The 22,073-nt window shown below is 62.9% G+C and overlaps 5 protein-coding genes across 14 annotated transcripts; 2 read left to right on the top strand and 3 right to left on the bottom strand.

Annotated features, from left to right (window-relative positions):
- The first annotated feature begins 655 nt into the window (after positions 1–655).
- On the top strand, positions 656–2,005 carry SPINT4 (serine peptidase inhibitor, Kunitz type 4). 2 transcript variants are annotated; one of them, XM_085241485.1, is made up of 3 exons: positions 656–794; positions 934–1,107; positions 1,335–2,005. In XM_085241485.1, the coding sequence occupies exons 1-3, from the start codon at positions 689–691 to the stop codon at positions 1,988–1,990; spliced, it is 936 nt and encodes a 311-aa protein (XP_085097611.1). In that variant the 5' UTR covers positions 656–688; the 3' UTR covers positions 1,991–2,005. The 2 variants fall into 2 exon arrangements, with proteins under 2 accessions (XP_085097611.1, XP_019477648.2); XM_019622103.3 differs by having other exon boundaries at positions 1,352–1,859.
- A 197-nt stretch (positions 2,006–2,202) lies between these two features.
- Positions 2,203–7,557, bottom strand: LOC104914082 (uncharacterized). 3 transcript variants are annotated; one of them, XM_085241482.1, is made up of 13 exons: positions 7,360–7,554; positions 6,264–6,479; positions 5,926–6,075; positions 5,493–5,636; positions 5,009–5,413; positions 4,399–4,542; positions 4,173–4,313; positions 3,804–3,953; positions 3,545–3,691; positions 3,345–3,464; positions 3,057–3,194; positions 2,659–2,793; positions 2,203–2,335 (listed from the first exon to the last, which is right to left on the bottom strand). In XM_085241482.1, the coding sequence occupies exons 1-13, from the start codon at positions 7,454–7,456 to the stop codon at positions 2,325–2,327; spliced, it is 1,998 nt and encodes a 665-aa protein (XP_085097608.1). In that variant the 5' UTR covers positions 7,457–7,554; the 3' UTR covers positions 2,203–2,324. The 3 variants fall into 3 exon arrangements, with proteins under 3 accessions (XP_085097608.1, XP_085097609.1, XP_085097607.1); XM_085241483.1 differs by lacking the exon at positions 2,659–2,793 and having other exon boundaries at positions 2,247–2,335; positions 7,360–7,555; XM_085241481.1 differs by lacking the exon at positions 2,203–2,335 and having other exon boundaries at positions 2,403–2,793; positions 7,360–7,557.
- Positions 7,558–8,117: 560 nt separating this feature from the next.
- Positions 8,118–11,033, bottom strand: LOC104914084 (uncharacterized). 3 transcript variants are annotated; one of them, XM_010722599.4, is made up of 6 exons: positions 9,757–11,033; positions 9,556–9,663; positions 9,258–9,398; positions 8,853–8,993; positions 8,517–8,654; positions 8,118–8,423 (listed from the first exon to the last, which is right to left on the bottom strand). In XM_010722599.4, the coding sequence occupies exons 1-6, from the start codon at positions 10,226–10,228 to the stop codon at positions 8,413–8,415; spliced, it is 1,011 nt and encodes a 336-aa protein (XP_010720901.1). In that variant the 5' UTR covers positions 10,229–11,033; the 3' UTR covers positions 8,118–8,412. The 3 variants fall into 3 exon arrangements, with proteins under 3 accessions (XP_010720901.1, XP_031412432.1, XP_085097610.1); XM_031556572.2 differs by having other exon boundaries at positions 9,556–11,033; XM_085241484.1 differs by lacking the exon at positions 9,258–9,398.
- Positions 11,034–11,170: 137 nt separating this feature from the next.
- LOC100538862 (WAP four-disulfide core domain protein 2-like) lies at positions 11,171–17,444 on the bottom strand. 2 transcript variants are annotated; one of them, XM_085241487.1, is made up of 6 exons: positions 17,050–17,444; positions 16,634–16,789; positions 15,413–15,882; positions 12,140–12,274; positions 11,453–11,605; positions 11,171–11,374 (listed from the first exon to the last, which is right to left on the bottom strand). In XM_085241487.1, the coding sequence occupies exons 3-5, from the start codon at positions 15,495–15,497 to the stop codon at positions 11,454–11,456; spliced, it is 372 nt and encodes a 123-aa protein (XP_085097613.1). In that variant the 5' UTR covers positions 15,498–15,882; positions 16,634–16,789; positions 17,050–17,444; the 3' UTR covers positions 11,171–11,374; position 11,453. The 2 variants fall into 2 exon arrangements, with proteins under 2 accessions (XP_085097613.1, XP_010720899.4); XM_010722597.4 differs by lacking the exons at positions 15,413–15,882; positions 16,634–16,789; positions 17,050–17,444 and adding an exon at positions 12,471–12,664.
- A 134-nt stretch (positions 17,445–17,578) lies between these two features.
- On the top strand, positions 17,579–19,939 carry LOC104914083 (uncharacterized). 4 transcript variants are annotated; one of them, XM_031556569.2, is made up of 5 exons: positions 17,641–17,853; positions 18,257–18,367; positions 18,692–18,811; positions 18,896–19,306; positions 19,833–19,939. In XM_031556569.2, exons 1-5 carry the CDS (start codon positions 17,733–17,735, stop codon positions 19,847–19,849), a joined length of 780 nt encoding a protein of 259 aa, XP_031412429.1. In that variant the 5' UTR covers positions 17,641–17,732; the 3' UTR covers positions 19,850–19,939. The 4 variants fall into 4 exon arrangements, with proteins under 4 accessions (XP_031412431.1, XP_085097612.1, XP_031412429.1 ...); XM_010722593.4 differs by having other exon boundaries at positions 17,664–17,853; positions 18,671–18,811; XM_031556571.2 differs by lacking the exon at positions 18,257–18,367 and having other exon boundaries at positions 17,579–17,853.
- The last annotated feature ends 2,134 nt before the right edge of the window (positions 19,940–22,073 follow it).

Here is a 22,073-nt window from a genome sequence, read left to right as displayed (position 1 = left end):
AGGCAGGTGGGTGGCACCTCCCTCTGGACCTCACCTGGGTCCAACTTTCCTGCCTCTCCCTGCAGAGCTTTCCTCTTCCTTGAATTCCCTATGGGACAGTAATTACAACAGTAATTAGGAAGACAATTATTCCTGCTGAATGGGAAGAACTTAATCTGCTTCTCTCTGCCTCTGCTGGTTTCACCTCACGCACATCCACGTGCACCAGGTGCTGCTGGGTGCTGGGGAGTGTGCACTGCCCCAGGTCTGTCCTGTTGGTGTCTGTACCAGGGCTGCAAGGAGCTGCAAGCAGGTGGGGGGCAGCGTCCCCATCCCCATTCCATCCCAATCTCCATTCTCATACCCATTCCCACCCCCTTCCCCATTCCCACCGCCCTTCCCATTCCCATTCCCATTCCCATTCCCATTCCCATCCCCATCCCCATCCCCATCCCCACCACAGCCCCGGCGTGCTGCCGGACACCCCGAGGGCTGCACTAGGGCATCCTTCCCGTCCTACCAGTCCCCCCGGCTTTAGGGCTGTGGCCGAGATGTCGCCGAGGAAGCTGGGCCCGCTGGGTGCGGCTCGTTACCCGCACGGCAGGAATTAGCAGTGCTCCGGCGCCAGCCCCATAGCCTCCGCCCTGCCGACGCACCTTAAATCCCAGCCCACCACACCCGGGGCGCAGAGCCGGCAGCCGTGGGCACCATGGAGCAGCAAGCCTGTCTCCTCCTCCTCCTCCTCTTGCTCCCCATTTCTGCACGGTCAGTCCCGGCCCCACACGTGCCTGGAAGAGAGGAGCAGATGGGGACAGGTGAGTGTGTGGGGGCACTTCCTGAGGAGGGGATGCTCAGGGAGCCCAGTCGTGGTGCAAGCAGCCGTGGGGCTGTGGGGGTGGGGGCTGTGAGGTCTGACCTATGAGGCTGCTCAGCCCTGGTCACTGTGTCCCTCAGCAAAGCCTGGGTATTGTCACCACATCTCGGAAGTGGAGAGCTCTCTGGACCAGGACTGCAGCTCGTGCCACAAGAACACCTCCTGCTCCCACTGTGCCGGCGACGCTGACTGTCCTGGTGCCACCAAGTGCTGCCCCGGCAAATGCGGCCACACGTGCCAGGAGCCAGTGCTCGGTGAGGGCCAGCAGTGTGCAGTGTGTGGGGGTCTCGATGAGGGGGCGTGAGCTTGGAGCAGTGGGAGGGGGCTCACGGATGCCATCCCTGAGCTCCGCCTGTGCCAGGGATGAGGGATATGGTTTCCGGGGAGGTGGGTGCAGACCTGGCTCCGGGCAGGGAGGGGATCGGTGCCACGGGGGCCCCGGAGCGCTCTCCCCTTGAGCCTTGTCCTCGGCTCACTTCAGCCCTTGGGACTGCCCAGACTTCTGCTACCTGCCCTCGGTCTGCGGGAACTGCAAGGCGCTCTTCATCCGCTTCTTCTACAACGCGTCCAGCCAGCAGTGCGAGGAGTTCATTTACGGCGGCTGCGGTGGGAACAGGAACAACTTTGAGACCGAGCGGGAGTGCTCCCAGGCCTGCTCCCACCTGCGCTCCCAGCCACGCCAGCGGGGCTCCCCCCGGCCCCTGCCCCATGGGGAGACGCTCCCTGCAGCCCTGCTCCCAGCCCCTCACCTCTCAGCTCCGGGTGCCCGGTAACACCTCCCCGCCGTGCACAACCCCACAGCCTGGGCAGATATCCCTGTCCCCATGGCTGGGTGGTGGTGGTGGTCATGGTGGCCGTGCTGGGGCCGTGGCTTGCCCGGGAAGCATGGCGCAGGGCTGCGGTGCCTGCAACAACCTGGCTGCCCCTCTGTGCTGTGCCCTGCCTGGAGGAGTCCAGCCCTGCCAGCGGCCGTGCAGCTGTCAATACAAGGACGGGTCATTGAGCAGGTCTGGCTCCTGTCCTTCCTGCCCCAGGTCTCGGATCCAGCCATCCCAGTACAGCTCCTGCTTACATCTAAATTGGTTTCCGTTCCCAGTTCTGCCCTCAAGCTGCAGATGTGACCTGGTCAGGTCCTAAAGCGATGGCGAAACATCCCCACTTCGATGGGGATCCCAGAGCTGCCCCCAGCCTCAGGGCTGTGCTCACCCTGCATTGCTGAACCCCTGCAGCCCCACGCGTGCTGCTCAGACCCCCTGATTGGTGCTGGTGAGGGGGACCCCAGCCTGTGTTCTCCATGGGCAGTATGGGAGCTGGCCCTGCAACACAGAGACTCAGAGGCAGCTGGAGATGGCATGCACTCGCTTTATTGCTGGTGATGGCTAGAAGGGGACAGGTCAGCTCAGGACTGTCAATGCCCTGTGTCCCCACATGAAGGAAGGCACCTTCCTGCCATAGAGCTGCTGTTCTCCCATCATGCAGTATCTGGAAGGGAAATGTGCTTTTAGGAAGGTCTGACTGATGGGGATGAAGAGCAGTGGCCAAGGTTGTGGACAAGTGCTGCTGGTTTGGCATGGCCAGGTCTGGTGAGAGATCCCTTCTGCTCCTCATCCCTTTGGGTGCCACAATTGGGTGCCATTGCTGCAGCACTTCTGGCCCTAGGGACACTCCTTGTCAGAGCTGCACAGGTCCAAGCACGTCCCGCCGCCCCTGGGGATGGGGCACTCTCCTTCCCTCCCTGCAAGGCTGTGCCCGTCTGTGGGCACCCACCTGCCACCTCCAGGACAGGGCTGGACCGTGGTTCTCACCTCTGGGCATGTCCATGCAGACATGGCCACAGCTGGTGCGGGTGCATCTCTGTCCCCTGGGGCACTGCGAGTCAGCATCACACTGCTCTGGGCACCGCCTGGCACCGTGCTGTGGCACAACAGCAGCATCGGGCTCTGTGGCAGGAGAGAACACTCACCTGGTACTGAGCTGGGGCTGGGCATGCTTGTTACTTGGGTAGAAAGAGGGGAAGGCACTATGGACAAGGGGGTGAGTGGATACAGGGCCATAGCAGGCACAGCCTTGGCATCCCCAGCACACAGCTCTGTTGTGAAGTCCCTATTGGTGCAGGACGGCCACGGTGCTGCTGTGGGCTCAGAGCACAGCAGACCCCATCTCTGTCCCTGCTGCTCACTGACATCCCAGCCCAGGGGCTCACCTTCGAGAGAGGCAGGCATGCAGACATGGCTACAGCCATTGCTGCAGCACTTCTGGCCCCAGGGACACTCTTCATCCAAGCTACACAGGTCCATGCATGTGCTGGCATCCCTGGAGATGGGGCACACTCCCACTCTCCCTGCAAGGCAGAGCATGTGCTGCGGGACTCCCACCTGTGGGCACTCAGCTGTAGGCACCCATCCATGGGACACCCACCCATGGGACACCCACCCATGGGCCCTGCCGCACGGGACGCCCTGTAGTTCCCGGACGCTTAGATAGTGCTCACCCCCAGGGATGTCCACGCAGACATGGCTACAACCCATGTGGGTGCACCGCTGCCCCTGGAGGCACTGTGCATCAGTCTCACACTCCTCTGCGCACTGTCTGGAGGCACCACCGCTGCTCTCTGCAGGCACAGCCACCTGCGGTCACCAGCTGTCCCCAGGGAAGGTGGCTGCTCCCCTCTGCCTAGCTGCTCCCCACTACCTCTGGGTACAGCCACGCAGCCCCAAGTGCAGCCTGTGTTGCAGCACTTCTCATCCCGCCTGCACACGCTGTCATCTAGGCACTGGTTCCTGCGTCGGCGCCGAGGGTCCCAGCACGGCTCTGCCCGGGGGCACTGCCCAGGGTGTTCTGTGGAAGGAGGGGCTGCGGCTGAGTGCGAGGGGTCCCCCACACTGCCAGCACTGCTGGTACTGCTGCTCTTTGCGCGTGGTGCAGCTGGGGCCCAACCGCTTGCCCTCACCTCTGGCTGGGCGGGAGCAGCGCATGGCGCAGCCAGAAAAGCAGCACTTCTCCTGCCTGGGGCAGTCCCGGTCGTGCAGGCAGTCATCCTCCTCCGTGCATGGCTCTGATGTCAGCTGCGGCCTCACCTTTGGGCACTGCCCAGGTTTGTCTGAGAAAAGGAAGGGAAGGAGGTAGCAGGGCCACGGGCTTGCCCGCAGGGACTGGGCTGCGGGCATGGCAGTCTTGGCACTTTGGGGCCACTCTGGTAGCATCCTATGTGCCCTCTGTGCACCAGGCTGTGGCTGTGCCTTCCACAAGCTGCAAAAGGGTGGGCACTGTGCCCGGCTGCGTGAGGCACTGCTGGCACAGCCCCATCCTGCCCCCTCACCTGGCTCTGGGGCCATGCAGACGTGGCCGCATCGGCTGCTGCAGCACTTCTCATCCCCTGGGCACTGCCCGTCTCCTGCACAGGGGTCCTGGCACTGGGACCCCGCTGCCTGCTCGCTCAGGGGGCAGATCCCTGGTTTCTCTGGAAGGCAGGAGATGTGCAGCGGGGGGTGGCTGGGCATGACCACAGATACCCTGGGGAGGGGGGGGGGCTCAGTGGCTCCAACCTTGGGCCGGGCGCAGGCACACGTAGTCACAGCCCTGCAGGCAACACTTCTCTTCACCGGGGCAGTCGGCGTCACGCCGGCACCACTCTCTGCAGTCGTAGCTGGGGAACAGCCCGGTGCTGGCCGGGCAGAATCCATCCTTCCCTGCAGGTCATGGTGTGGGGTGGAGCGGGTCCCACTCTGCAGTGCAGCGGTGCCACGGGGACACAGCCCAGTGCACAAGGGCAGGGTGCGTTGCCTGATCCACCACTGCACCCCTCCATGTTTGGGGCCCCCTGTCCTGCAAGGTGATCCCCATCCATCCCCTCGCTCCCAGCTGCACTCTGCGCCCAGGCTGGCAGCTCTGCTGTTGGTGTGACTCCAGGTGGCAGGGGCAGGGCAGTATCTGAACTGCAGAGCAGAGCTTGGATGGTGGGGTCATTGTGTTGGAGGTGAGAGCGGGATGACCAACTGTAGGCTGCCTTCAGTGTCCCCACCACATCCTTGCTGCTGTGTGCGCTGCTCCCAGCCCAGCCCCTCTCTGCCTGCGGTGGGTACCGCGGGCACCCCTGGTCCCCAAGCCGTGGCCCCGCCTGTGATCCACGTCCCACCCCGTCCCACCCCGTCTCACGGGCTGGCGCTGCAGGCAGGCACTGGAGGCCGCAGCTGCTGTTGCAGCACTTCAGCGCGTTGGGGCAGTCGCTGTCACCATCGCACTCCTCCCGGCACGGCCCATCCAGCTCCGGCAGCTCCACGGGACACTCCCCGGTTTTGGGTTTCTCTGGTGGAGCAGAGCAATCAGAAGCAGCCCTGAGCACCGCTGGAGACTGGGGGACGTTGCGTTCCCCCCGCAGCTCCGTGCCCTCACCGTGGCCCAGGCACGCCCGGCGGCACGCTGCCCGCGTCCCGAAGCGGTTGGCGTTGCCCCCGCAGCCGCCGTAGGGGAATGTCTCGCAGCGCCCGGAGGTGACATTGTAGAAGAAACTCAGCTCGTGGCCGCCGCAGGGCCCCGGCACGGCGGGGAGATGGCAGATGTCTGCAGCACAACCCTGAGCGCCCCGCGGAGCCGTGGCTGTCCCCGTGCACGTGGCTCCAGTGGTACCCGGAGACCTTACCCTGCGCCGGCTCCACGCAGGCTGGGCCGCAGCCCAGCGGGCAGCACTTCTGGCTGCCCAGGCAGTCTTTGTCCTCCTGACACCGAAAGGAGCAGGGGTAAAAGAGCCCCTCCGGGGCCGCAGCGGGGCAGGCACCGGGCTTCTCTGCAACACCGAGTGGCATGGCTGGGGGTGAGGTGCGCCCCGAGGGCACCAATGGCAGCACCCGCAAATCTGCCCTTGTGGCCTTCCTTGTGTCACGTCCCACATCTCCCTCTGCTGTGTCTCGGACCCCCCATGATGCCCTCACCTGCCCCATCCCAGCCTTGGGAGATGGGGGCCACAAGTGATGCTGGAGCTGCTCTGGGTAATGGGGACAGGACAAGTACAGGGATGGGGCCGGTGGACAAGGGGTGCTGGTGGTGGTGCTGGGGCTCTGCCAGTGGGGCCATACCTTCTGCCGGGGGTGTGCAGCGGAGGCGGCACTCGTGGGAACAGCACTTGAGCCAACCGGGACACGCTGAGTCGTTGGTGCAGAGAGGGGGCTCCTGGTGGAGGCAGCGTGTGAAGTCCCGGGGACACAGACCTGGTTTTTGCAGCTCCCCTGTAGCAGGATGTGGAGTCAGGGCAGCGCCCAGCATAGCCCTGCTTGTGGAGGGGATGGCTGCAGCCTCTGCAACCCACTGCACCCCTCCCTGCCACGTGCACCCCAATGCTATGTGCACCCCTTCCCTACGGCCTCTCCCCTCCCGGTGCAGCCCCCTGGCAAGAAGCTCATCCTCTTTGCATCACCCTGGTGCGTGTTCTCAGCCTGGCTGAGGGTCCAGTCCATCACTCCAGGAGGAGGGAGGTCACTGCTGCCGTTCCCCAGCGGTGTCACACAGATGAAGCCGCAGGCAGTGAAGCAGCACTTCTGGTCCTGCAGGCACCCTCTGTCATCATCACAGGCATTGGGACACGGCATGCGCTGGGGTTGAGATGAGGGTTGGGGGCAGACGCCGGCGTGGGCTGGGGAATGGGAACATCTGAGTGGGGAGCTCGGGGCACTGCACCCTCCCTGCAGCTGGGAATCCCCCTGGCCCACAGCTGAGGCTGCTGTTCCTGTGCTGAGCCGAGGGATGCCGTGGGAGCACCCCTTCTGCAAACACCCCTTGTCAGCTCTTGGCAGCGCTCTGCTGTTTGAGTTGCAAACAGAGACACTGCTGGGAAGGTTTCACTGCAAACAGCAGCTGTTCCACTCAAACAAAGGAAAGCTCCCATTGCTGCGGAGGTGGCAGTAGTGCAGAGCTGGGGTGCTCTGGTGCAGCTTTGTCCCACGCAGGGTGGGACCGCGGCACTCGATGGTGTGTACCCACTGCGTTACCCACAGCCCCATTGGGTCAGGGGGGTTGGATCAGAGGATCACAGAATCACAGAATTGTAGGGGTTGGAAGGGAACTCTAGAGGTCATCGAGCCCAACCTGCTGTTAAAACAAGTTCCCTACAGGAGGTCACAGTGATAGGTGTTCAGATGGATCTTGGATATCTTGGATATCTCCAGAGAAGGAGAATCCAGCACCTCTCTGGGCAGCACCCACCTGGATGGATGCTACATGCAGGGCTGAGGAAGGGAGGTATGGTCTGAGGAGAAAACTGATCCAAGACTGCAAGGGAGTGGCTGAGAGCAGCTGTCAGCCCTGAGACCCCACAGCAGCATTGTGTGCACAGCACCCAACTCACAGCCCCCGCACAACCCCTGGCCCTGCCCAGCTTCCCTGGTGCTGGGCCCTGTGAGAGCAGCAGAGGATCGCAATGTCCCAGCTCAGAAGTGCCAGCACTGAGGGATCCGGAGCAGGAGGTGCACCCCGTGTGGGACAGAGCTGGCTCAGACCCCCCTGCTGGTACTCACCATCTTCCTCCCCCAGTGCAGTGCTCTGCTCCGTCTGTAGGAGCAGCCCCAGGAGGAGGCAAAGTCCCAGGCACATGGTGCTGAGGGGATGCTGCATCCCACAGCTGAGGCAGTACTGGGTTTAAAGGCTCCGGCAGAGCTGCCAGGGGTGCTGCAGCACAGCTGGCGGGGAGTAGGGCAGAGAACAGGAGGAGGGATCGTTCCCAGAACCACAGGCGCCCTGCCAGCCAGCTGCTTATCTCTGGCCTCACCATGCTTTTGGGTCAGGATGACCCTTGGGGATGGGGCAGGGACAGGGCAGCTGAGGTCACACAGGTTCCATCCCTGCATTATTGAACAGCACAGCCTGGACAGCCCCCGGGACGGAGCACAGTAACGGGTTCAGTCAGGGCAGAAATGAGTGGAGCTGCATGGCTCCCAGCATGCAGGTGCTGCTCCTCTCCCTGTCCTCAGGCTGAGTGCTCCATCCACCTCTGACTGTGCTTCCAACCTATGTTTCACACTTTGGGATGCAAATAAAGCCTTTCTTGGTGCAAGGAATCTGAGTCAACAGGTTTCTGGCACTCCTGCTGGGACAGCAGCAGTGTTTCCCCAGGACCCTAACAATGGGGTGGGGTGCCTGGGGGGCACAACATGGAAACGGGGCCTCCTCTCCCTTCCCTGGGGCTGCCTGCAGCCATGTGTCCACCCACAGTGCCTGTGCCATGGAAAACCCCCAGCACACCGCAGGCAAAAGAAAGCACTCACGGCAGCCCGACTGCCACATGCTGGTTTATTCTGGGTCCACATTTCCAGGCAGACTGGGGGTGTCCGTGCCATGCACAGGCTGGCTCGTGCAGAAGGGTGGATGTAGGGGTTTGCCTTTGTCCCTGGAGCACAGCTGTGGGAGGTGGGGGTGGCAGAGACTTCAGCCAGAGTGGGTCAAACATTGCTTGTCCCCCCAGCCAGAAGTGCTGCCAGAGGGATGGGAGCAGCGGGGCAGTGGGTGCTGCGATGGCGGTGGAGTGGAATGGCCCTAAAATGGCAGGTCCCAGTGCCACCCCCATAGCAGGGCTAGGCTGTGCCTGGAAGAGATAGATGTGGTGGTCAGAGCAGGACGAGTGCCCCATCGTGTCCCTATCCTGTCCCTTGCAGACAGGGTGTGGGGTTGGTCTTACCCTGCAGTGGGGGAACGCATGTGCGGCCGCAGTCCTGCATGCAGCACTTCTGGCTGGGTGGACAGTCCTTGTCCTCCAGGCATAGGATGAGGCACTCACCAGCCCTGGTGGTGGTGGGAGGACAGAGCCCCGGGCGCACTGTGCACGTGCAGAGAGAGGGAATGGTGTGGTGAACCCCTGGCCTTGGCTGCTGCCACCTCCCCAAGCCCCCATCGGCCCCCAGAGGGGCACAGTGCTCCAGGGCAAAGGGACACTGGCCCTGCAGAGAGGGTGCTCAGCCAGGGAGGGGATGGGGGAACGTGGCACGGTCTCTGCCCCATGGCACAAAGCTTTTACCCTCGGTGGGCAGTTTGCAGACGTGGCCGCAGCCAGTGGTGCAGCACTTCTTGGCCCCGGGACAGTCAGCATCGCTGTCACACCGATCCAGGCAGGGGCCCAGGGAGCCCCGCAGCACCACAGGGCACGCGCCGGACTTTGCTGCAAGAGAGCAGCCGTGAGCATCACAGCCCTGAGCATCACAGCCCCACTGTGCCCATGGGAGCTTGGCTGCATCGGGAACTTGTGCCTTGTGCATGGCTTAGGGTTGCAGTGTGCCCCTGCCCCAATTCCCCTCTGGCCTCCATCCTGCCCTCATCCTGCCCCTGTGGCATGCATGGGGAGTGCACAGGTGTGCAGGAGGTGTGCATGCCCATGCAGGAGGATGCACACCCAGAGAGGAGTTAGGATGGGGGCAGCAGGTACCTGTGTACGGGGTGGTGCAGGTCAGCCCACAGCCTGAGAAACAGCACTTCTGGTCCCCGGGGCAGTCCCTGTCATCCGTGCACAGGTTGGGGCAGGCAGCATCACGCCGGGCTCGCTTCCGTGGGCAAAGGCCGGATTTGGCTGGAGGGGACAGGGGACTCGGGGTGCAGCTCAGAGCCAGCCTGCCCCTGCAGCACTGATGCATTGCTCTCACAGTGACAAAACTGCCAACCCACGGCTCTGACCCACTGCACCTCCAGCCCAGCACAAGCACAGCCCCCTGACTCGGCAACCTTACCTGGCTCAACTCGCAGGCAGCGGGCGCAGCACCTCTCCCCATGGCCACAGGCAGTCTCATTGCAGCAGCTCACCCCGCAGCTCACCCCCACAGGGCTGCCCAGGCTCTCTGTGAGGGAAGAAGTGCTGTGTGCTGGGGAGCACGGCTCGTCCCGTGGCACCCATTCCCTGTCAGCACCAGCAGCTCCACAGCTCCCCATACCTGCAGTAGGGAGCAGGCAGACGCGCACATCCCGGAGAAGGCAGCACTTCTCAGCGCCGGGGCAGCTGTGGTCAGACAGGCAGTATCTCCTGGTGGGGCGTGTGGGGCTGCTCCCCACTGCTGGGCACACGCCTGCTTTGCTGGGGGCAGGGAGGGCGGCCGGCGGCCGCTGGCCCCTCTGTGCCCGGTGTGGTGGGGGGCTGGCAGCGGGGCCATTGCCGCGATCCCCACGGTGCTGCTGGGCTGGGGCAGGCGGCAGCTCGGTGCACAGGGCCAGGAGCAGCAGCACGAGGGCACAGGTGCTGGGCATCGTGCTGCTGGGGCTGCTGTGGCACTGCGACTGCCAGTCGGTATTTAAATCTGCTGGGGGGCACCAGCCCATGGCAGCGCGTTTCCAGGGCTGTGGGAGCACTGAACATGAACAATTCGTTTCGAGGGAGACTCCCAGAGCAGTGCTGGGCTCCCAGCCCATGGCTGGCGCATCCCCTGCAGCGCTCCCTTTCCAGGTCACCGGTGACCCGCAAACAGCCAGGCCAGGGGATGTGGGAGGTGCTCCCCAACCCTGCTCTCTGTGCTCCCCAATGTGGGCACCTGGGAGAGCCTGCTGAGCCTGTGCATCCCATCACTGCTTCCCAGAGCCCACCCCATTCTGCCTGGGGATCATCGGCATCACCTCCCAGCATGCATGGAGTGGGGAGCGATGCTGCAGAGCCATGGTGGGACGTGAGTGGGGACATATCCATGCTGCAGGCACCAGGCTGTGTGGGGCAGGCTGCAGGGTGGTTGTGTGTGCCTGGCTCAGCTCTATGCAATCCCCCAGCGGGGCCTTCAGAGGTCCATGGGACCGTTTGCTCCGGCCCTTGGGGTTCCTCAGTTCACGCTGTCTCTGGAAGCCTGGGGAGAGTGAAAGAGAAGCAACAGCAAGGGATGGGTCCGAGCAGGGTGGGCAGGGATGGGGCAGGGACATGCAGGCTTCAGGGCCCACGGCTCCCTCAAGCTGCTGCCATAGACGCTGTGCTGCTGGTGTGTGTAGTGCAAGGGGTGCTTTGAGAGATGCTGTGCCATTGCACGCAGCAGCAGAAGCATTGCTGTCCCCCTAGGCCATCACAGAACTCAGCTCCATGGATGCAGCTGCAACTGCATATCATGCCCCAGCTGGAGCACATCCCTTAACTAGCTGAGGAGCAAACGTCAGAGCAGCTGAGACTATGGGGCAACACTGAGCAGGAGCATGGGCTGGGGAATCTTGGGGAAAAGGGGCCTGGGATCAGCACTGCAGGAATGGTACTGGCTTGGGTGGGCATTTGTCTGGTGCAGACCCTTCTAGACACTGCCTGCTCCAGCACCCATTTGGGCACACTGAGTGCACTGCAGAGTGCAGCTGGAAGCGCATCAGGACGGAGACGCGGCCAAAAACAGGGCAGGGAGTGGCTGCTTTATTGGCGAGAGTGCAGGGGGCTGCGGCACACCCCAAGCGGGGCCTTCGGATGAGAGCTGAGGCTGAAGGCTACACGCTGGGATCCCGGCCAGGGCAGGGGCAGGAGGGCACCAGGGGCCTGGCCATGCAGTGTCGCATTGGGCAGCAGCTTCCCTGCAGCTGGAATGAAGGAGGCTGCACCTGCAAAGGGAGTAGAGGGCTGTGAGCAGGATGGGGCAAGTGGGACAGGAGCCTGGGGCTGGGTGGGTGCTGACTGACCTCAGTGCAGTGGAGTCACACAGGAGACCTTCCCGCAGCCATTCCTGCAGCACTTCAGGCTCCCAGAGCAGTTGGAGTCCATCTTGCACTGGTTAATGCAGAGCCCCAGCATGGGGATCCCTGGCTTCACAGACGGGCAGGTGCCAGGTTTCTCTGCAAGGCGAAGGACACGGCGTGAGACCCGCTGTCCCCAGCAAGGTGTGCAGGGCTGTGCTGCAGCTCCTGGAGCTGAGCATGGTGAGCACCCTGCAGCTGTGCGGCTGTGGGGCCATGCCTGGTGCAGAGCTGGGGAGGGCACTGCTCGGAGACCCTTCCCAAGCTCATTGCTGGATGCAGAACAGTGCTGGGGCTGATGCATTGTGCAGCTGGTGCTCCTTGAAGGATGTGAAGTGCAGTGGGTGCGTGCTCTCTGTCCCTGGCTGCGATCTCAGCAGCATCAGGGATGCTCAAAGCCAACCGAGCTGCAGGCAGGAGGAAGGGGTGAGTGTGGCCAGCAACCACCCAAGGCTGTGTGGGCAACTGCTCCATTGAAGCACAGCCCAATCCTGCGGGCTCCATGCAGAGCCCCATGACTGTGCTGCAGGCAGAGCACAGGGGATGCCCAGAACCACACCGTTACCGAGCGCCGGGAGCCCTGGAGGCATTGGCTCACGGGAGCAGGACTGGCACCGACCCTGGGAGCGTTACCGTTGGGCTCCTGGCAGGCCTTGCCACAGGCCGCCGGGCAGCACTTGAGGGTGCTCTCGCAGTCGCCATCGGACTGGCACCCCATCGTGCAGTTCGCTTCTTCTGCTGCTGGCTCCGGGCACACGCCGGCTTTTACTGAAAGGCAAAGGCACATGGTGTGGGTGGGAGGGCTGTCCGGAGGCAGGCGATGCTGTTCCCGGTCCCGGCGTGGGCTCAGGGATGCTGCAGAGCGCAGCCACGCTGCAGAACGTGTGCATGGAGCCCATCCCCAGCAGGCCCCAGGCCAGGAGTGATGCCGGCTGCTGCCGCGGGGCCGTGCGCTCATACTCACTCGTGACATTCAGGACGGATGCTGGCAGCAGCTCTGCCCAGAGAACCAGGAGCCCCGCGAGGAGGAGCGCGCTGCTGGCCTTGGGCATGGTGCAGGGGAGCTGTGCGTGTGCAAGGCCACCCGGCTGGGCTTTAAGCTCCTCTCCAGGTGGGGCGGGAGGGGACTGCCTTCCGGGTGGCTCATAAGGAACTGGCTGGGCCAGGCTCCCCCTTCGTGCCATTGCACAATCCCCAAGTATCAGGTATCTGCTCGCTGCTGGCAGCTGACCAGGAAGTGGGAGCCTCGAGGAGCCCAGGCGTCTACACAGAAAACTTGCCCGGCAGGAACAGCAGCCAAGCACCGCGCGCTGCACCGCCGTGCTCGGCATGCTGGGAGCCCCCAGCCCACAGCCTGTGGGGCACAGAGCCACGGCAGGCCCTCTGATGGTCAGCTCTGGGTTGGGGCCAGCAGTACATGTGGGGCACGTGACAACTGTGCTCGGCCCTGTCCCGTCCCGGGGCTGGCAGCCGTCGTGCATGTGAGCGCAGCCCCTGCCCTGCTGTGCTGCCTGGAGATGCAGTGGTGCTCGGGTGGGTGGCGGGCAGGGGGTGAGCTGCTGTGTGCTCTGGCTGTGTGCCCGCTGCACACCACCATGCAGTCCTTCAGCCTGTGCGTCGGGTGCCTGGCAGTGCTGGGCAGCGCCAAGCCGGGCTGTATTTGAGCAGACCAAGCAATCCTAATCACCCCACGTGGCTGCTGGCTCTCATCACTGTTTGCCGCTCCACCAGTTCTTGCTCATCTGCAGGTGCTATCAGCAGTGGTTTTCATTCCTTTGGGTTTGCTGACGGAAGCAGAGAGGCTCAGCACTGTGCTGGGGGACCCGAGGGGCCTCAGCCCTTCACTCACTGCTCCAGGTTTGGCTCAGTGCATTTGGTCACTGCGTGGGACCCAGTGCTCTGCATGGTGATGGTGTTGCCCAGCTGCAGGGCTGGGGCTGGATCCTCTCTGGTGGGCAGAGCCCAGAGCATCCCTGGCCCCAGCCCTATCCTGGATATATGCCTCGGCTGAGCCTCTCCTCTGTAGTGTGAGGTTGGAAATGGGGCCCTCCTTCATCGCTGAGCCCCCATCACTGCACCCACAGCCCCCGCAGCTTCTGGCTGCAGCATCCTGGAGCTGTCGGGCTGCATGGGCTCAGGGCAGGCGGTCCCCGCTCCGAGGTCACGAGCTGTTTGTCTGCTCGGCCAGCATCTATTTCCAGGTAATTTAAGCCCACAGTCAACAACGCAGTGAGGCACGGAGCAACAGTAAATCAGTAACTGTTTGCATTTGCCGCGGTCCCCTCCCCAGCGCGTGTGTTTATGCAGTAACAGGACCCGGTGCTGACACCCGCGGGACACTCACTGCATTTCATTGCTGCGCAGCACGGTGGGAACGGGGCAGCCCGGGATAGCGTTGGGATAGCATTGGGATCACCCCGCACCCTGCAGTGCCTGCTGTGTGCCGGGGACTGTGCTCTGTGCTGGGGAACTGCTCCAAGCTGGGGCTCCCGGCCCCAGGGCAAACAAAGGAACTCCTGCATAAAGGCAGCCTTGTCACACCAGGACATGCTCCTCCAGCACGGGCTGGGCTGAGCATCAGGCTGGGCTGGGTGCACGGTGCTGGGCTGAGCAACAACGTGTCCCCACTGTGTGCCGCACGGGGACAAAATCCATCCTAACCTAACGTTTGCAGCAGGGCTGGCACCTGGCAGTGGGGCAGTGCTGCCCACCCCACAGCTCCGGGATCAGCTCCGTGTCCCGCCACGATCTGTGCTGCTGCACCTGCGCTGGTGCTGCCAGCAGCACTTGCCTTTGAGGTTCATCACTCTGCTCGGATGGCTGATCCTCTAATTGCCCTTATCAGTCCCTTTGGCTTGTAAAATCTGTAGAGTGCAGCATTTCCTGAGCACCGGTGTGAGTGGGATGGGGCCGGGGGGGCTGCGGACGTGCGGATTCCCGCAGCCAAGCTGCGCCACAGCAGCCAGCAGCAGAGAAACTGCAGAGGGTGGGAGCCCAGAAAGCCCTCCAAGGAGAGCACTCATGGAGGGAGCAGTGCAGAGCAGGGCAAGGTGCCGGGCTTTGCCCAGGGGTGACACCGTGACCCCCATGGGACACTGCTCAGCTCCTGTTCTGCCTGGATCTGCCTGCAGCCAGCAGGAGCAGCTGGGGAGGCACAGAACCTGCCGGCTGCAGGGCCCGCAGCTGTGCCTGGCTCAGCCCCCGCGCCCAGCATCGCTTCCCAGAAAATGCTTTGGCTCCTGTCGCCCACACACTGCATTCAGGTGCTTCCCTGCCAGAGGACAGGGACAGCCATGGCTCTGTGAGCCGCGGCAGCCAGCTCTGTGCTAAGGTATGTCACGGGCAGAACCCTGGCTCAGGAGCCCAAACTGATGGGCGCCCTTCCCCCAGCAGAGGAACAGTGCGTGCACTGTGCCTGGTGACCACAGCTGACCCACAGGTGACAAGAAAGGAGCTGAGGTCACAGCCCCTCCATCGGGAGCACAGCAAATGCCCAACAGGCAGTGTGGCCGTGCCAGGTGAGGCACCCCGGCAGGCAGGGACACTGGGAGACAGGGTGAAACGGGAACACCTCTTCCTTCAGGCTCAGGCGCTTTCTGAGCTCAAATCATGACAGACAGCCTCATTCATGGGCTGATGTTCTGGGAATTCTGACCCCTCTGGGGGCTGTCCCAGCCCTCCAGGTGTGCCCCATGTAGGCGGAAATGCTCTGCTGCTGTCCCCTCTTCTTGCCCCCGTGCTGCCTGCGTGGCACGGATCTCAGTGGCCCCACTCAGGGCTGAGGAGCTGTCAGGCAGTGCCTGGCCCTGTGCTGCTGCAATGTGTCCCACCGAGGGACCGCAGCTCATGCCACCCCTGCAGTGCCCTGGGAGCTGCTGTGACCCTGTGCCCACCTCATGCACTCACCTACGATTACAGCGGCCGTGGCAGCTGGCTGCAGCTGTGTGCACAGCGCAAGGATACCCACAAGCAGAACACCGACGGCCTTCATGGTGCTCCCGAGGATTCCGACAGCTGGTGTGGGTCAGCGGGGGTTTATATCCATATGAGGCTGGGGAGGGGCCACCACATACATAACCTTTGGGTGCTGAAACTCCTGCTGCATTTCAAGGCTGTGCCCGAGGCAGCAGCAGCCCTGTATGATGTCATTAACTGAGAAATCATTTACCATGGCCCTCTCCCACTCCCAACAGCCAGGCTGGGTGGGGATCTGAGCACTGTACCCGGGTGGTGGCAACGTGGGCAACAGGCCAGGGAGCACGAAGGAAGGAGCTGGAGATCCCTGGCTTGAGGACAGCAGAGTGGCCAACGAAGGGGTGACAATTTTCTCTCCATAGCCATGGGACTCATCACCATACGTCAGATGCTGCCCAGGCCTGGAGAGAGATGGGACAAGCTGTGGGTCAGGGAGCAAGGGTGGGAGGCGGGAGGACATCTGCCTACTGTGCTGTGCCCACACCTCATGTTGGCTCCTGCCTGCCCCGTCCCCATGTCACACCCTGGTCCCCATGGGTGAGCATGGCCTCAGGGGGTGCAGAGTGTGGGAAGGCGCTGTGCTGTGCCCCCACCCGCCTTGCACTGCACGCCATTCCTCTGCAGGGCCAGGCAGGCTGGGTGCGTCACGTCGGCGGGGTCAGTGTGGGGCTGCCTCCTGCCCGCCCCATGCCCTACTGCACCCGATCCCTGTGAGTGCTGCAACCCCCAGACGGGGTGGGGAGCTCATAGGGAGCGAAGGGTGAGCAATGCCACAATGTGCCGCTCTGTGCCACGTGGCCCTAAGGTGGGTGACGCAGCCAAGATGACCTGGACATTTAGCAGTGCCTTTGTGTCCCCACGGGGCTGTGCATGTTGTGCCATGACCCATCTGCTCCAGCTGCCTCGTGGGCACTGGGCTCAATGGGCTCAGCAGAGCCACGTGGTGGAAGCGAGATGCCCCGAGCAGTGTCTGTGGCTGTGGGTGGTGGGTGGTGGATGCGGTGCAGGGCTAGGTGTGGGGTAGGGGACTGCAGGGTGGGAGCTGCATGGTGCTGGGGCTGGTGGGGAGGAGCGGAGCAGGGAATGGGGAGAGGCCATGGCTGAGCACCAGGCGGGCAGGGACTGCTCCTGGCGGGGCTCCTCTCAGCCCACCTGCAATTGGGCATCATCGTTCTGGGCTGACAGAACCGCTGCTGCCTCAGAGAGGGGATTGTACACCTCGCCGATCGTATTTCCCTGCTCGGAAATGCTTGTTGCATCATCCATGCTCCCACTAGCCAAACGCGCTTGTTGCTAGAGAAACTGCACCTGAAACAAAGGGAACCTTCAGCAAGAGAAACAAAAGGCCGCAGAACCATCCCATCCCATCCCCGCAGGGCCGCTCAGTGACGCCCCGACGTGAAGATGAGCAGCGCCGCGGCGGCAGCGTGGAGATCCATAGAGCCACCGCATCACAGCATGGCTGGGTTGGAAGGAACCCCAGAGCCCCCCCAGACCTCCCACCCCGTGCCGTGGGCTGTCTGTCCCACCTCCCACCCCACATCAGACTGTTCCATGGCCTTAGGCACCTCCAGGGATGGGGCACGCACAGCTATCGCCGGGTCCCCTCGGCCGTGGGGACCTCCTGCTCGGTGCGCGCAGCCCCCTCCTCTCAGTGCTCCGTCCCGGTCGTGCCGTGCCGTGCCGTGCCGTGCCGTGCCGTGCCGTGCCGTGCCGTGCCGGGCCGTGCCGTGCCGTGCCGTGCCGTGCCGTGCCGGGCCGGGCCGTGCCGTGCCGTGCCACCAAGGGTGCGTGTTGGCCGGCAGGGGAGGCTGTTGCTCCGCCGAAGCACGGAGCTGAGGGAGCGGCTGGGCGCTGCCCGACACTGAACGGAGCCGAGCCGAGCCGAGCCGTGCTGTGCTGTGCCCAGCCGAGCCGAGCCGAGCCATGCTGTGCCGTCCAGAGCCGTGCCGTGCCGTGCCGAGCCGTGCCGTGCAGAGCCGTGCCGTGCAGAGCCGTGCCGTGCCGTGCCGTGCTGTGCCCAGCCAAGCCGAGTCGTGCCGTCCCGAGCCCTGCCGTGCAGAGCCCTGCCGTGCAGAGCCGTGCCAAGTCAAGCCAAGCTGTGCCGAGTCGAGCTGTATAGTGGTTAGCCAAGCCGTATCGAACCGTGCTGAACCGAGCCGGGAGGAGCCCCGACGTTGCGCAAGGCCCGGGGCAGGGCACAGGACCGTACATAAGGTCGCCAGGGTGTGAGCGTTGCGAGGGCAGTGCCATGGAGCCGGGTTTGCTGCTGCTGCTGCTGCTAACGGCCCCGTGGGGCCGGGGCTGGGCGGCTTCGAGGCACGCATCGGAGGATGAGATGACACGGACAGACGGCTCCTCCGTGCAACCCGGTGAGTGCCAGTGTGTCCCGGTTAGGGCATGGTCACAGAGCCATGGGATTCGAGGCCAGACATCACACTGCGAGGGGAATAGGAAGAAAATCCAGCGCAGTCCCAGGGCCAGGATGCAGATTTGATGCACGCAGAGCTGGGTGCGGTGGCAGGAAAGCGTTCCTTCTGTCCCAGGTTCAGTGCATCCCAACAGCAGTGACGCTCCTGTGGGCACTGCGATGCTCCATGTGCCCACACTGCTGCTGGGCTGTGCTGGAGGAAGGGGCACTGGGGATGGGGCGGTGGGTGTGAGGGTGGCATGGGACCTGCAGGGAGGCTCAGCAGCTCTGGGATCTGCTGCCCATGCTGAGCTGCAGGAACCATGGTGGTGACTCTGTCACTCCTTTACTGTTCTGCTTTCCAGGGGAGCCTGGTAAGTACCATGATACCAGCACGACAACCATGAGCCCCTATAGCAACATCTGCTCCTCAAAGTGCACGGGGAGCACGGGATGCAGACAAGAGTGCCAGCAAGGTGAGGGATCCCATCCTCCCAGCAGCTCCACAGGCCGCACAGAAGCCTGTGCTCTGCTGTCTGGGGGTGAGCTGTGTCCTGCGTCCCATCCTGGCACAAGGATGGGATGCTCTGGTCTGGGCAGGTCTGATCACTGCACTCTCCCTGTGGGTGCATCATGCAGGGCCCCTGCATTCCACCTCTCCTACCTTTCAGTCCCTCTGGTGCAGGGTCTTGTTGTGCCCCCTGCTCCCCACCTGACAGATAGGACAGGGATGGGCATGGGAAGGGGCTGGCAGGGCCCTGACCCCCTGTCACCCCCAGCGAAGCAAGATTTCCACCCAGGGATTGACGCTGACTCAACGACCAACTGTGTGAACAAATGCAGAGATGACAGCAACTGCAGGGGCAGCAGGAAGTCCTGCCACAACAGTTGCCGGTTCCGCTGCCTGCAGCCGGTACCAGGTAAGGGCGGTCAGAACTCTGGGCTTGGTACCATGGCTGGGACATACCCCATGGGCATGAGCCCTTCTCCTTCCCCATCCGCAGCCAGACCGGACACCTACCCCAAGAAGAAGGTGCCGCACACCATCGACTGCTGCAACAGCACCTGCAGTGGTAACACCGAGTGCCCCAACCACCTGCCGTGCTGCCCACCCCTGCGCAGGAGCTCCAGGCTCAGTGTCCTCAGGCAGCTGTGTGCTGCCCACCCTGCACAGGGGCTCCAGGCTCAGTGTCCTCCAGGCTCACTGTCCCTGCTGGGCTTGGGCTGCCACTGGTGCTCTGGCCCCAGGCAGCTGTGCCACCTGGCTCCAGAGCGCGGCCGGTGCAGGAGGCGCATCTATCACTACGCCTACAACCCTGCCTTGAGGTCGTGCTGGCTGTTTGTGTACGGCGGCCGCAGGGGGAATGCCAACAATTTCCTCACCATCGAGGAGTGCCGGCAGGTCTGCCAGTACGGTGAGAGCCGGGCACGGGTGGGAGCACGGAGCGGGGTGAAGGATGCGCAGGCAGCACAGTGCGTGCCAAGGGAAAGCACCCGGTGCTGCTGGGGCTGCTGCTGGCAGCTCTGCCCGGAGCCCTCCCACACAGAGCTGTGCTGCAGCGGCCAGGCAGCAGCAGCCATGGTTGCTCGGCCGCTGTGCATGTGGGTGCCACGCGGGGACTGGAAGCGTTCCTGCTCGGTGATTCCAATCAGCACACAGCTCCATCCTGGGAGCTGGGCTTGTCTTCGGCATGAAGCAGGCGATGCTCTTAGCAATAATAATTGCGCCTGATTATCAAAATATTAATCCTGCCAATCCTACGCTCTCAGCCTGCACGGGAAGAAATGGCTCTCTTTGCAGGCGGCTTCCCTTTCTGTGTGCGCACTTAGGAGAGCAGGCTGGGGGGACTGGCAGTGCCGCCGCAGCCCTGCGGTGGGCAGCAGCAGCCGGCGGAGCCCACCCGGGTGCAGCCCTGCTCACCGCTCTGCCTTTCTCCCCAGGGCTGGATAAGCGCTGACCTCAGGACACCGCAGCCCGCCCAGATCTGCAGAGCCGATCGTTCTGCCCCACACAATAAAGCCGCCAGGACGCCTGGCTTGGAGCAGCACCACTGCCTCTGTCTTGCCTTCCCAACACATCTGCGGGGACGCTGGGGCAGGGACGGGGCCGGGGCCACAAGGCGGCAGTGGGAGAGCTGGGCATCGCTCGTGGATGCCGGGCTGATGACAGCAGCACTGTGGCCATCTCCGCAGCGCGGCTCAATACAGCTCTAATAGCCCCATCCGTAATGGCCCCAGCCCGGTGGCACGGAGCCGGGGGGATGGGGCAGCTCTGGCTGCAGCTCCGGACCGTGGCACAGCCTGGCTGGCGGCATAGGAAGGCGGCCTCCCAAAATGGGGTTTTTATTACAGCCATACATCACAGCAGCGGCCCGATGTGGGCAGACGGAGGTGATTTTTCTTCATGGTTTACAGACAAATGAGGGGAAGGAGAATTGATGCGAACTTTGCTATAGCAAGAGGTTGGCCATGCGGGCAGGGCGATGGCTGTGCTTGTGTTGGGCACTGTGTAAAGGGGCTCTGCCCCAGCCCACTAGCACAGCCTGGTGTGCCCCTGCCCCAGGAGCAGCCCCACAAGTTCTCACAGCCACCAGCCCCTCTGCAGTCCCAGTAACTGCCCATCTCCTGCACAGGTGGATGGGAGCATCACATCTGACCTGAGCAGCGGCTGTGATCCTCCTCCTGGGGTGATGCTCAGTGGCTCTGAGCAGGGTTATTAATTGCAACTGATGTTCATTAGCACTGCAAATGTGGTGTGGATGTGCAGCTCCAGGCTGGCTGTTGTTTGGTGAGATCTTGATTGCCCTCGCCACGATTAGAGTTGCCTCCAAACACCACAGTCCTGCCTGGTGTAAGATAACAGTTAATACCCTCAAATAGTGACTATCAGCTTCTCCATAAGGTCCATAAATATTAATGCAATTCTAATTAGTTCCTTTAAGTGCATTGCCTAAATTAAGCGTTTCCTCAGCAATAAATCAGCAGTGCTTTGGCATTCTGCTCATGCCCATTCAGCTGCTCACAAGCTCAGGGCTCCCACTGACTGCCTGCATGGGGGTCAGACCCGCAGCCACCTGGGGCTGTGCTGTGCCGAGCAGTGCCATGCTATGCTGTGCTGTGCCACGCTGAGCCATGCCAAGCTGTGCCGTGCTGTGCCCAGGTGGAAGGCTGACAGCCCGGCTGGCGACACTCCTTGCTGGCTGTTCCAAGGCTGCTGGGTGAGTGTCTGCAGAGCTATGCAGGGCCCCATGGTTGTAGAGGTGCCACCTGCCATCCCTGGTGCAGCGTCTCTTGGTGATTCCCAGGCTGCCACCAGCAAAGTCTCTGATCCTGGCGCTGGAGCCAGGAGCCCCACGCTGAAGCCAGAGCTTTGGCACGTGGTTGTGAGAGAGTTTTCAGTGATAAAATATCTCCTAAGGACTCCAACGTCATTGATATAGAAATAAACCCAGTATTAGATTCAGAAGAGGAAAGGGAGCCCAGACACCACTGAATAAGCAGACAGTGCCCTGTGACCTTAATCACAAGTAATATTATTAATACATTTTTCCCCAGGTGCACCCAGAGATTTGCATTTCCAGCAATTTGCACAATAATGAGGCAAGCTGACCACGCATCACCTCTGCAGCAATCACCTCTGAATCAACGGCAGTGTGCCGGCAGCTCGTCATCTCCAACTGCAGCTGTGCGTCCTGCACTGCCCCACTGCCTCCAGTGCAGCTCCTGCTTCTCCTGGCAGCAGAGAAGAGGGTGTGGGATGGGATGGGATGGGATGGGATGGGATGGGATGGGATGGGATGGGGTGGGATGGAGTGGGATGGGATGGGATGGGATGGGATGGGATGGGATGGGATGGGATGGGATGGGATGGCATGGGATGGGATGGCATGGCATGGGATAGGATGGGATGGGATGGCATGGCATGGCATGGCATGGCATGGCATGGCATGGGATAGGATGGGATGGGATGGGATGGGGTGGGGTGGGATGGGATGGGATGGGGTGGGGTGGGGTGGGGTGGGATGGGATGAAATCAAGTGGGATGGGATGGAGTGGGATGGGATGGAATTAAGGGGGATGGAATGGGACGGGATGGAGGGGATGGCTCTCCTGGTGCTGCTTTTCCCTTTCCAGCTCTCAGAAGGAGGTGCATGTGTCATACTCAGTTTTGAGCAGAGGGGC

The sequence above is a fragment of the Meleagris gallopavo genome, chromosome 22 (assembly GCF_905368555.1).
Source record: "Meleagris gallopavo chromosome 22, MGAL_WU_HG_1.1, whole genome shotgun sequence".
Taxonomy (NCBI): Eukaryota; Metazoa; Chordata; class Aves; order Galliformes; family Phasianidae; genus Meleagris; species Meleagris gallopavo.
This window is presented reverse-complemented; position numbering and strand designations above follow the sequence as displayed.